Source organism: Phalacrocorax carbo, chromosome 19, assembly GCF_963921805.1.
Source record: "Phalacrocorax carbo chromosome 19, bPhaCar2.1, whole genome shotgun sequence".
In the NCBI taxonomy this organism is placed as follows: domain Eukaryota; kingdom Metazoa; phylum Chordata; class Aves; order Suliformes; family Phalacrocoracidae; genus Phalacrocorax; species Phalacrocorax carbo.
This window is the reverse complement of record NC_087531.1, coordinates 6,883,310-6,896,485: the sequence shown is the minus strand read 5'-3', so window position 1 is coordinate 6,896,485 and position 13,176 is coordinate 6,883,310. Positions and strand designations below refer to the sequence as shown.

At 44.2% G+C, this 13,176-nt stretch overlaps 1 protein-coding gene across 2 annotated transcripts in view; it reads right to left on the bottom strand.

Annotated features, from left to right (window-relative positions):
- Positions 1-399: 399 nt before the first annotated feature.
- AP3D1 (adaptor related protein complex 3 subunit delta 1) overlaps positions 400-13,176 on the bottom strand; it is a 51,349-nt gene continuing 38,572 nt past the window's right edge. Inside the window, exons 22-32 of one of the 2 annotated variants that reach the window (XM_064469759.1) lie at positions 10,799-10,997; positions 10,013-10,075; positions 9,295-9,423; positions 8,623-8,772; positions 8,441-8,488; positions 6,641-6,830; positions 5,454-5,542; positions 4,341-4,426; positions 3,775-3,896; positions 2,941-3,020; positions 400-2,563 (exon numbers count right to left, since the gene is read on the bottom strand). In XM_064469759.1, the coding sequence (XP_064325829.1) occupies positions 2,468-2,563; positions 2,941-3,020; positions 3,775-3,896; positions 4,341-4,426; positions 5,454-5,542; positions 6,641-6,830; positions 8,441-8,488; positions 8,623-8,772; positions 9,295-9,423; positions 10,013-10,075; positions 10,799-10,997 (1,252 nt within the window). In that variant the 3' untranslated portion in view covers positions 400-2,467. The remainder of the gene's footprint in view (positions 2,564-2,940; positions 3,021-3,774; positions 3,897-4,340; positions 4,427-5,453; positions 5,543-6,640; positions 6,831-8,440; positions 8,489-8,622; positions 8,773-9,294; positions 9,424-10,012; positions 10,076-10,798; positions 10,998-13,176) is intronic. The other variant, XM_064469760.1, reaches the window with a different exon arrangement.

The window sequence follows — 13,176 nt, the reverse complement described above, 5'->3', positions numbered from 1 at the left end:
GGAATCAAAGCCTTGGTGCCTGTAAAACTCAGGTCAGTTTAAAACGCAAGAGATTAAGAACAGCATCATTCCAGTCTCCCTCACTACAGAACCCTTTTCTGCTCATGTACTTCTTGCCTTCGAGCCGCTGCCACTGGCAGAGCAGGTACAAGACATGCACATCAGGGATACAGGACTGGCAGGGCTCCCCACGCTGATGCACACCAGGCCCCAGCCGATAAAAACCTACCACCACACACAGTTCTGTTAGAAATTGCTTCTTAGCTCCTCCAGAGCTTTTGGCATGAGATTCCTCTTATCTCCCCCAAAGACACAGACGTTCAGAGCTGGGGTACATCCATGGTTGGGTCCATACAAAGTGGAAGGGTCTTAGAAAAGGACTATTTACAAAGCCAAAAATTGAACTTTGTTTTGAAAGTTTATTGGATCATCTTGACACAAAATCATTACAGCAGCTTGTGGTATGTTTTCTTTTTTTGTCGTTGTTTTTAAGGGAATGTTGATAGCAAATAAATTTGTGAATGCAACACATCATACAGTTTCAAAATTCTAGAATCACTGCACAGGATTCTGTAAAAGAAGACTCTACATGCTAAAGTGACAGTTTTCATCCATGAATTAAAAAACACACTAATTGAGGAACATTACCCTTTAAGACAATTTTAATATGTGCAGTTTCTAATACACAAACTGGCTAACCAAAGGAGGTTGACTGATACCAAAACCTACCACCTCACCAGCAGTGAAGCCCGCTGCAAACAAACTCCTGCAGCGCACAAGTACGGTCAGAATACGAAGCTGGTCCTAGCAATAAAACCACAGCAGAGCCTTCGCAAACATACCCTAACATGGGAAGAGTGTAAAGAGCACAAGACAGGCTTAAAGTACAGGACATTCACCCAAAGGATAAGACCAACATTTTATCCTGTTCCCTGTGTAGGATTTTAGTTTGTCTCTCCTGGGCACTGCTGATGGCTGTCAGAGAGGTGGTGGTGCTGGAGAAGTGCAGACCAACCCAGCTCCTCCCTGGGGACCCTTCTGAGAACAGCAACCCGTACCTCAAAGCAAAACTGTTCAAGCATGTTCTCGGTTTGCTGGGTGTAGAACAGCAAGTGAAAGAACTGTGAGGGAAAAAATCCCAAAAACCAAAACAAAAGCAAGAGATTTTGGAGAAGGATGTCAGTTAAGCATCTCTGTAAAGGACACAGTGACATCCCTTTCCAGTCAGCAATTTCACAAGATTTCAATAGTGCAGAACAGGCTTCACTTTGTACACCCTCCCTTTTTCCTCCCTCCAAAGTCACCTGCTACAGAGACAGGTCTGCAGCTCCTCCCTAAGCCCTCTCTCCTGCCACCCAGGCAGGGAGAGTTCTGCTGCAGGGACCCAGTTACACTTGCACTGCTAAATTGGCACCCACTGCTGCGAGGGCAGGGCCATAGGATGCTATGGGGACAACTAAGACAGCACAACATCTGATTTCACAGCACAGAGGGAAGAGGGCTGGATCTGCAAACTGTTCGGAGTACAAGGGATTACATGTGTGGGCGTTTCTCTAACCTGGTAGTGGTCAACCTCAGCTGGTGAGCAAAGTGATAAAAAAGCAGGAACAGACCCCTTTGGATTTCCAGTTTCTTGCTACACCCTAGCTTTTCAGGAATGTGAAATTGAAGTGGACTCATAAAACACATCAGCAGAGACTGCTCAAAGGGGAGAGGCATGATAGACTCCATTTGTGGGGGTGGCCAACAGGAGCAGAGAACCAAACAGTAACACTTTCAGCCTGTTTCATGCATTTGCTCTCTACTCTTTCAGCTGTCACTAAAAGAAGGTTAAGGCTCAAGGCAACTACTATAAAACAGAAACTCAAACATCCCAGTTCCCACAGGGCTCATCTGGATTAGCTCAAGGAGATGGAGGATGTTTATATGCTGATCACAATAGATCTTGAGATAAAAATAATAAATCATATACAAAAAATAAAACAACAAACAAGAGGCCTTCAGGTCCAGCACCAGCCTCTGCTAGAAATATATACCGACTACAGCAGCCCTGAAAACATATTCTATGGCTAAGGATCAAGTCAACCTTCCCTGGCAACGAGCACAAGCAACAGACTCTGAGCTACTGTTGATAAAATTCTGCTTAGTCCACCATCCCACACAGCTGGCAAGGTTTATGGGATCATCATGAGCTGCTGAATAAATAGCACCCCTCCCTCCCTCCTCCAGTCATGTCACCAGGATCTCTTTGGGCTAGAAAGGGTTAACACCAGAGTCTGTAAAAAGTTTTGAAATAAAAAGGTAACATACAGCCTTAAAATGTCTAAACTGCAAACAACGGTGGAGTTAACTGAAAAGCACGTGCCCCAGGATAGTACATGCGTACGAGGGAGAAACTTAACACTTGGGTCTGCTCGTCTTTGCACATTAGGTGTGTTTCTTGTAGTTGGAATATTTTAAGGAATATTCAGCACTTGGACAATGTCTCTTTCATCTCATCCAACAAGTTGCTAAGCAGGGTGGAATCATTACATTTCCCATCTATGGATACAGAGTTCTCTCCCTTGGAAAGAAAAAGAAAAAAATCCATTAGCTCCTCTTCTAAGCGGGGACAATTTTATTCCCAGCCAAGCTCAGGGATTGGAAGCAGCCGGTGGAGCCTGCACAGGCCCATGGCGGGCTTAGCCGAGGGGTCAGTTTGGGGAAGCCATCAGTGCTGCTACTACCCACCAGGACCATGCTGGGCAACAGAAAGCCCCTGGGGAGGTACAAGCTTGGCAGTAGCACAGCGAGAACTGTTAGATGGGCCAGATGAATGAAATTGCCCATGGTGCCCCTGGATGATTTAGACAGGAATATTTCCCTCTTTCTGTTAGGAGAGGAAAAGCTGCAGATTTGGCTTCCCTCAGGTCTTGTTTCAGAGTGTTACAATGCTCTCACCTTTTTTACCAGTAAGCAGACGTGATGGCCTTGGATAGAACGGCTGTACATCGATGCACACGAATCAACGCGTTCCACGACTATAAAGAAAGGAGGAGCTTTCATTTAGTGGAACAACTTCTAATACAAGGTTTGCTTCTGGTGAAGAGGAACTACTGCTTTGCCTGGCCTCAAGGAAGAGAAGCTTCTACTGAGTGAGGGGAGGAAGAAGTCAGGGTTAAGATGATGTAACGTGCCTGGCTCCTATCTGGGATATTTCACAACAACAATGTTAGTCATTTGTCTTAAGCAAGCTGCAATTGTTTTGTGGCAAAAATGCTGACCAGAATACAGATCTCTTCCCCAGAAACACTTTCAGTGAGGCAACATCTAATGCATACACCAGAGCATGATGAAACAGCCATTTGTTTTGCTTCATCCAGTACTTGTGTTTTAATTAAAGTCCAAATTTGAATAGCTTGTGCTCTCCCTTACTGAAATGGAGCACTGGGGAAAGAGGGAGGCTGAAGCACTGAAGATCAAATACACCCTCCAGAGAACAGTTACAGCCCTAACTGTAAGCAAGCTGCTCCCATGACACCTGCCACGTGCCTTGCTGGACCGGAGGAAAGCCACAGGGACAGATGGAGAGCTCATTTTGAAGAACATTGCATGCTTTGAGGATACCAATGCATTACAAAACTGGAAAAAACCACCTCCTCTCCCAAATTTATTTAATCTGGGCATCACCTGCTTCTAGCATTGTTGAGGCCATGGAGTGTTGCACTTGCCAAGCACAGCAAAAGTTTTAGAATACATAATTTTGCAGAGGGTTCTGCATTGAGGAAGACTCACCTGAAAAATGATGATGAAAACAGATCTTCGCCAGTAGATGTTGGAAGGAAATGCTAATTCCATCTACTTTAACAGAACTCATATGCAGATCTCCAGACTCTAGGAGCTTGGCAAAAGCATCACTGCAAAACAGGAAGGAAAGTAAACACTTGTACTGGAAATCCAAGTGAAATCTGCCACATTAGCCCCCATGCAGACCTTGAGACATCTCAGGATGCAGAAGTCTAAGTACTACTAAGCTTTAGGAAAATGGGTTTACAGCAAATACGGGAACCATACTCCAGACTCCACTGCAGTACCCTATGACCTCAACCAGAGCTACTTCCACACAACCTCTGCCAGCCTACAGGGCACATAGCTCCACCTTCAGAAACCACTTGAAGTAAGTTGCTGGACATACTTTAACGGTCAAACATTAACCAAGATAACTGAACTGTAACCAAAGCAATCACAGGCAGCCGAAGTCAAAAGCATGCTGCGTATCTTGCAGAGATGGCCTGCAGATAAAGCGCAGCTTCACATGGGCGGCAAAAGCACCAATGTTGTGCTCCCTAAATGGCACTTACCTATAGCAAGGCGTTGTGATCAAGTATGAAGCGCAACTGAAGTGCAATTTGAAATCTAGTTTTTCATGGGTTGAACCTTCATCATTCTGTAACAGGTCAAAGGAAAGGAGATGAATGGGAGCCCCGAGGCAGCAAGAGGAGGCACCACCCCCACCTACCAAACAGGCACCAACAAAGACTTCAGGGCTCAATTCCCTTTGATATACCCTGGCTGGGCCTGAAGGATCAGTCTGAGGATGACCAGCACACTACAACATCAGGCCACTCAGAGAAAAAGGTTTGGGCAGCTAGCTGATATGTACACCTGGAGCAGATGAGGGACACAACTGAAAGGAATCTAGCTGCGTTTTCGATTGCACTCTGAAATATATTGAGCAGATGGAATTTAAACTAAGACTTGGAAAGGTGGTTTTACAGTTCACTATTTCCCAAGCAAAATAATAAATTAGTATCTACCAGATTCTTAGGTACTGAAAATAGGACTAGTATACTATTTTTAAGAAACCCATTAAAATAGAGACAATAGCTGACTCAGAAGTAGCCACAGCTGTGTCTATTTACTTCCTTTGAGCAGCTCCTTCATTAAGAATTTTACTGAAGATTAGAAACCCACATAGTCTTATACAGGTCGACAGTTATTAAACAGTGCCTTCAGCTAACCTCACTCTTATTCTGGGTTTCCATCCTTATTAACCGTATCTAATTATTATTACTATTTTTCCAACCTTGTACCAGTAGCAGTGTCCAACTGATCTTTGGGTAACTGAGATCAGAGGGAACAGGCTCTGGGTTGCATCTCTCACTAGTTGGTTGACCTCCTCACCCCAGCAGATGCACCACTGCAGTGATCTAGCTGACAATGTGGCATACGTTTCAGGCTGCATTGCTCACACGCTGCCAGGAATGACAATTAAGGACATGCTTACACAGTATTCGGGACACTCTTTGCACAAGATGTCATGTAAAAATACTTCTCGCATCACAGAATGGGTTGGTGCAGCAGAGATGAAATGATGCCTAAGAAAAGCTCTAAAGCAGTGCTTTCCACCCAAGTCAAGCTCCCTTATGCAGTTCCAAAGGAAGCAGACACACCAAGTTTAAAGCTGCACTTACTTTGACTATAAAGGACAGTGTTCCTTTTAACTTCTGAGCCATAACAATACTCTGAAGTGTAAACACAAACTGGGCTTCATTAGAGATTCCTAGCATGAAGAGAGAAGTCAGGTCAGAAGATGGTTTCCATATTTAAGTAATGGTTAGAATAAACTGATCATTAACAGTTAAGCTTTATGTACTGACTATTTCTGAACCAAATCTGAAGTTTTCCATGTGGCTGGAAGAGTTATATGCGCAATTCCTGTTGTGAATTACCAGTGTTACAGCACTTAACTCCTGAGTCTCTGAAAAGCAACAGTGAGAGCTGGCATTTGGTAGAGCTTATTGAGTGAGTGCCTGGGCAAAGTATGTCACAGCATCAATATATTCAAACTGTTTGTATAACTGGAAAATACACAGCTTTCTAAGTAGTCTTCAGAACTAATGTGAATTCTAATGTGTCTGTTTTTCTTTTAATATACAAGCCTGGGTCAAGAACAACAATATAAAAGATACCCCACCGCTTTTCAGGGGGGATCAAAACGCACCCTGAAGCCACTAAGTCCCAGAAGGCTCTGTGAGCTGTTTCAGTATTCAAATTAATTCTTTGGCAAGGGAAGTGAAATTCAAAGATGTTCAGTGATTCGACTGTACTATTGTGCTGCGTCTGAAGCCTTTATCCTTCATCTCCATGTCTAATATTTCTTAAGGGCTCGGTTCCCCATCCAAATAAGCACATACTTATCACAATCTTTCACTGCATATGGCCTCTGCCATTAAAACATTGGAACAATAGCTCAAGAATAAATCCAGACCAGATTCTAATTCATGAACCTGTAACTTTGCTTCATTTTAAATCTCATAGCAAACTCCTCATGAATTTTGGATTCCTGTAGCTGGCAATGCTGGCACGTTCAAAGGTGTGCCAGCCTGCAGTCACCTGAAAAAGGAACTCCGACATTCGGACTGCCAGCCCTACGTTATAGGCTTTGCTCTTGCTGTACAGAACCACCTGTGTTTTTAGCCATACTGTAAAGAAGGCTTATCCTCTCCAGTGAACTGTGTGAAAGCCCAGTGAACACCCAGGCAGAGGGCCACGACTTTCTGGAAAACGGCAAGTAGCAAGGCATTCAAACAATTCTTTCCACAGGAGGGCAGTGCAGGACTAGACATACTCCAAGAACCCCGTGCAAAGCTGCACATACCAGGTGGTAGCTGGAAGGGCACGGGTATCCCATCATGTACTGATAATCCTTCTGGTCGGAGCATTTTAGTGTTGAGAGTGTCGAGGACATTTAGTTCCATGCTCTTAAGGAAGCTAGTGCTTTTGTTCTCAAAGATAACAGAGACAGTAACTTGACTATCATTCTGGAGGTTTCCTTGAATATCATAGGTCTGCAAATGAAGGGGGGAAGAGAATCACAGGAAAGATTCAGAAACTTCAAACAGCAGAGCACCAGAACCAAACACAGCATCAGAATAAAGCAAGCTTCAAAAAGAAGGTAATTTGGTACAGCTATAGAACAACGAAAAGTACACTGGTGATCAGCTCCACAGTACTTTTTTTCATGGCTTCACTAAAGGCAGATCGTGCTTGACAAACCTGGTGGCCTTCTATGACAGAGTGACTTGCCTGGTTGACATGGGGCGGGCGGTGGACATTGTCTACCTGGACTTCTCCAAGGCCTTTGATACGGTCCCCCACAGTCTCCTCCTGGAGAAATTGATGCGTTATGGCCTAGAGAAGTGGTCTGTGCAGTGGGTGGGGAACTGGCTGACAGGCCGCACCCAAAGGGTGGTGGTAAATAGCTCCTCCTCAAACTGGCAACCTGTCACTAGTGGAGTCCCCCAGGGATCGATATTGGGCCCAATGTTATTCAATGTCTTTATAAGTGATCTGGATAAGGGCATCAAGTGTAGCCTGATGAAGTTTGCAGATGACACCAAGTTGAGTGGGGAAGCAGACACTCCAGAAGGGAGAGCTGTTCTGCAGGGAGATCTGGATAGGCTGGAGGAGTGGGCCAGCAAGAACCTTATGAAGTTCAACAAGGACAAGTGTAAGGTCATGCACCTGGGAAAACATAATCCAGGAGTGCAGCACAGACTGGGATCCACCTGGCTGGAGAGCAGCTCTGTGGAAAGGGACCTGGGGGTCCTGGCAGACAGAAAGCTCAACATGAGCAAACAGTGGCTGCTGCGGCCAAGAAGGCCAACAGGATGCTGGGTTGCATCAAAGGGCATCGCCAGCAGAGAGAAAGAAGTCATTATCCCGCTCTACTCAGCGCTTGTCAGGCCACACCTGGAGTACCGTGTACAGTTCTGGTCCCCTCTATTACAAAAAGGATGTGGACAGGCTGGAAGGGGTCCAGAGAAGGGCCACCAGGATGATCAAAGGACTGGGAAGCTGCCATACAAGGATAGGCTGGGAGAGCTGGGTTTGTTCAGCCTTGAGAAAAGGAGGCTCAGAGGGGATCTCATCACCATGTACCAGTACTTAAGGGGTAGCTACAAAGAAGATGGAGACTCCCTTTTTACAAGGAGTCACGTGGAGGGGACAAGGGGGAATGGACACAAGTTGCTCTTGGGGAGATTCCGATTGGACACCAGAGGGAAATTTTTCATGCTGAGGACAGTCACCACTGGAATAATCTCCCCAGGGAAGGGGTTGACTCAGCCACGTTGGACACCTTCAAGAGTCGTCTGGACAGGGTGCTGGGCCATCTTGTCTAGACTGTGCTCTTCCCAGAAAGGTTGGACTAGATGATCCCTGAGGTCCCTTCCAACCTGGGATACTGCTAAATAGTGGGAAAAACATCAGCTTAAAAACTTGTGAAGTGGGACATCCAAAGGAGTGGAAATGGAGCTTTGCTATGTTTCTGCCTCCTGGGTTTTAAACAGTTCTTCAGTTAAATGTTGTCTACATAAAGTTGCTATACTATCCCCAGGGTATGCCCTCTTTTCTTAGAGAGCACAAAGGCATGCGGATTTGAATGCCAAAAACTCACCATTTTAACATATGGATTTTCAGCAAGAAGGCGGTAACTGGACATAGGCTGAAAACCAAGAAAGAAATCACAGTTGCAGTATAACTAATTTCTCTGCAAAGAGCTGTCATTCTCCTTCCTCCCAAAACAGTTTAGCTCCTGCATTTTCCCCAAGGCAAGCACTGCCAGGGACAGCTACTCACTGGTAGTGGTTCATCGTCTAGTGTTCCATTCTGCACTGACTCTGTTGTCTCCTCCTTGCTGTGATAACTCTTCTTTTTGGATTTCTTTTTATCCTTTGATTTCTCTTCTTTCTCTTTCTTGTGCTTTTTCTTCTTATGCTTGGAGGACTTCTACCAAAAAGAACACAAAACTACAATAAACCCTTAAAGAAACCCTGTATTTCCAGCCATTGCATCACGAGCCCTCTACCAATCTTCCAACTCTAAGCTCTCATGCTATGCAGCCTTCTGGATGACTGAACAAACTTTCCTACTACTGCAGAAACCCAAAACAGAGCTCCTGTTCCTTAAACCCCAGCTGTCATTCTGTGCCGAGTCCCAGTAAACCCTTGCTCCCCACTCAGATGACAATGCCTTAACCCAAAGTAGCCTGGGATCAGCAGAAGGCCAAATCTCTTCAACCATTTGGAAGCTCCACTTTAAAACTGCTGCCTGACCCTTGGCTCAAGGAGCAACCAAACCTCTTACTGTGAGGTGTTTAGAGCTCCTCAAGCACAAAACATTCCACTGCTGCCTATTTGCAGGTAGCCACTACACTGAACAGGATGCTGTTGGTAATTCCTGTGTGCTTTTTGATGAATACGAGACACTAGGAGAATATGGCTAAAGGCGCCAGCAACTTAAACCACTTACCTTTCCTTCATCCTCCTCCTCCTCCTCCTCACCTCGCTCTTCCCTTTCTTCCTTTTTTACCTCTTGGGGTTCAGCCACAACAGAAGCACTCGCTTCTGGCTCACTCTGAGTAGCAGAAGGATTATGACACTAAGGGAATGCAGTTGAAACTACTGAATCCCACACAAACAAACAAAAATCTTAACAGTGACACCCCCTGCCCTCCCATCAACTGGTATTTCCAAAAATCACATTACACTAACATGGTATCAAGCCTTTTGTTTTCTGCCTCTGAAACCCAGCAAATATGATCACAAGATACAGAAGATTTGCTCCAAGGAATCCATCCCCTTACATTCCCTGCCTCTTCCTCTAAAGTCTCCCATCAGAATTCTTGAGACTTTCTTTCAGACTGTCTCTCTCATATTGCTGGTGTCTCGCTCACACTAGGAAATAAAGCCATACACTAACAATACAATATTAAGCCCCACCAATATTAAAACCCACCAAGCCTGTAGCTGCATCTGTATTTCTATCCATTGATCTGCACAGCAGAATGAGCTTGAAACCTCCCATTACAGCGTCTGTAAACTGAGGAGATAAAATATTGCTTCATAGCAATAAGTTGAGGACATGAAGCCTATCTTTCTCTTCTCTCCCGCAGCATGACAAAGCACTCTTTCTTATGATTGCATCTTAGCTGTGACAAAAGTTTCCTGGGACATGGTAAGATGTCTACCTGTGGCTGGGCAGTGGAAGAGGGCAGTGGAGCAGTGGAGAGCCAGAAATCTAAGTCTTCCCCCTGAATTTCAAGAGAAAACAAAACCATTATGATTTGGTTTGAAACCATTCTTAAAAACCACCCCATCAATTAAATTAAAACCTTAAGTGTCCATGGAAACATTTCTCCAGACCACTCACATAGAGATGCTGCAATACATTCAGGAGCAAATAGTTCATGAAGCCTAACTTCAGCCCTTGAGCACACCTCCAAACCCGGGCATAGCTGACAGTAACTGCAAGTTACCCGACGTATCACAATATCTACGAGCTTTCAAAGCACACTGGCTGCACCTTAGAGGAAGCCTGCATCTCCAGAGTGGTTAACAAGGAGGATACTCTGAAGAGTCAATGTCAGCTTTTGCAACTGAAAGATTCTGAAGTGTATAGGGGACAGGATGTAGAACAAAAATGAGTTCCAGATATTTTGTTAGACAGTTCCCCATTTTAAGAACAGAAAAAACATCAGTAAACTCAGCTTCCAAATTAGATCTGGAAGACCTGCTGTATAGGTTGCAGTAAGCTGAATTCTGTTACCTTACAAGGCCAAGTAAATGCTATTTTAATTAACAGAAATCTTTAAATACCTGCTCTTAGGGTTGTAAAAATTTAAGGAAATAAAGGCTGAAAACATTCAGCTGTTTGAATTGTCAAATGTGACTGTTCCTAAGCAACGAACAAAACACAGCAATAAATATGGCCCATCACACCAGTTTATAAAATAACACAAGTCTTGGAGAATTACCTTTTTTCCCTCTTCCTCCTCGACTGCCTTTTTCTCTTTCTTCTTTCCTTTCTCTCTCTCTTTTTCTTTGTGTTTCTTTTCCTTCTTTTTGGGTTTCTTGCTCTTCTTCTCTACTAGGGGAGCTTCTGAGTCTGGTGACTTCAGGGTCTCAACATTTCTATGTCTCTGCACCGGCAGCTTCTCACTGTCTGCTAACGGTCTTAAAAACAAAGATACTGTTACCCTTCTGCAAACAGTCTCCCTCAGCTCAGATTATCTGCTGGACAGCCAAAACAAGGTATGCTTTGTTTTTAGAGTTGGGACCCAAAAATCTTAAATTGGCACACACTGCTGTACCTGGAGGTTATTTATGTAACTGCAGACACTGCCCTTGTGGATTAGAAGCTTTGAAGGTGACTGAGGGCCACACTCTTGCTGACACCTGATCACTCTTAGAAGTGATAACTACAGGCTTGCAGGCTGAGTAACATTTACAGAAGAATACATACACATAGCATTATGCTGAATTGCTGTGGAACCACTCTCAAAGGAAGAGCACAGATGCAAAACAGCAGGAAGCATTTGCAACAGCATGGAAATTCAAGCAATGGAATGATAGCATAGCTTGAACTGCCCTTGAAGGGCGTGCATTTTGTTGTATTGAGGAACAGATCACTTCAACTGGAAGTTATTTTAAGCAGTAGTTTTATTTTGGAAGTTTATGCTATGAACCTGTACTCTACCGTTACATTTAAAAAGTGGTGTTTAATTTCAGATATCTGTTTCCAAAAAGCACGAGTCATCGTTCAGACTTACACTGTAGCCCAAATCCATTACTTGGGAAAAACACACCACAGATTTCTCCATCCTTGTCCAACACTGCCCAGAAGTCAGTGACAAGTTCACCGATAGCCTCTTTTTCTATTTCTACAGCTTTTACTTAGCATTAATTTTCACATTTGAGCAGCAAACACCAGTTCAGGAAGATTTCTAATGGTCTCACCTTAATTTTTTTTGCTTATATTGCATGAAGAACCAGACTCAATTAATTTTTTCTTTTGAAACAGATATTGTAAGGGCAAGATGGCCCCCATTTGTTTGAACACTCAACAGATCCTGTCTTAAAGTTATTTCACATATACCTGTACACGAACAGGGATTGGTGCTGAAATTCAATGATGAAATAGACTCTCACAAATTTGAGGGTCAATGATTTCAATAGTTTCGCCCCCCTTCAAGTATGTACGCTGTCCACTGAAACCAACCAACCTGATACAGAAGGTCAGCCACTTCGCAGTATGTTCTTACCTGGAAGGCTTCCCTGAAACCAGACTGCATGTGAGCGTGACACAGACATAGCAGTGCAAGCACAGAAAGAAAGAGAGAGGACAGAGACATGAGAAAACATGACAGGAGAGCACAGTGACTCATATGAAACGGGCAGTGAAGGGATGGAAACAATATAGAAGTCCAAAGATGCCTCCTGGAGCACAGGATTCAGAAACTGCTCTGCTCAGTGTTTTCTACGCCGTTGAAGCTTTTAATGCAAATACAAGGTCTACAGTCAGAAACTAATTTGCTTTTACACATTTACCCCCTGCAGACTCAGAGGAATGTGACCAGCTCATGAAAAAAAAAAAAGGAACTTTTTCAGAAACTGTTCTTTCACATTTTAAAAACACTACATCACTTTCTTGCAAGGTACTGAGGGGCCAAACCCCTACAGATTTGACAACTGCAGAAAACAGCACAGACTTTGAAGTTAAACATCAGAGAGATACTACACATGCACACATGTGCCTGCGCAGTCTTCAGAACTTTACAAGGCATCCATGGACCATAAATGAGCAATTTGTTTTAGCGTGGCAATTTTGTAAAACAGCAACAAAAAAGTCTCCATGTGCAATACTTAACAGCCCACTGCTAGTTATCACACGGTGTGCAGGGACTCATTTACAGTGCTAGCACCCCAGGCTGCAGTGCAGCAGAGACTAATTCCCAGTAGCTGGATGGGGACCAGACTTTGGTCAAAGTTATGATACGCAGTTCGCTCAACTATATTAGAACAACATTTTTCAACAGTGGAACGACACTGAATATCCACAGGGCAATGGGGATGCTACGGACTGGCTGTTACTGGTCGAACAATTACAACGCAGAGCATACAGGCTTGCCATGTGTACAGTGGTTCTGAGATGAGCACAGATGAATGCAGGTCACTCAGTGCCAACACAGGTTAGATCATAGATACTGGTACACCCCAAAGCTCAGACTAACACTCTACATCTGATCCTAACTATGCTGCCTGGGCTTTCAGATTCCACTCAGTCACACAGAATGATTGCCCTGCCCCTCCCCAAACCCCTGCTACTTCAGCAGTTCAGCTTTTGTCACCTATG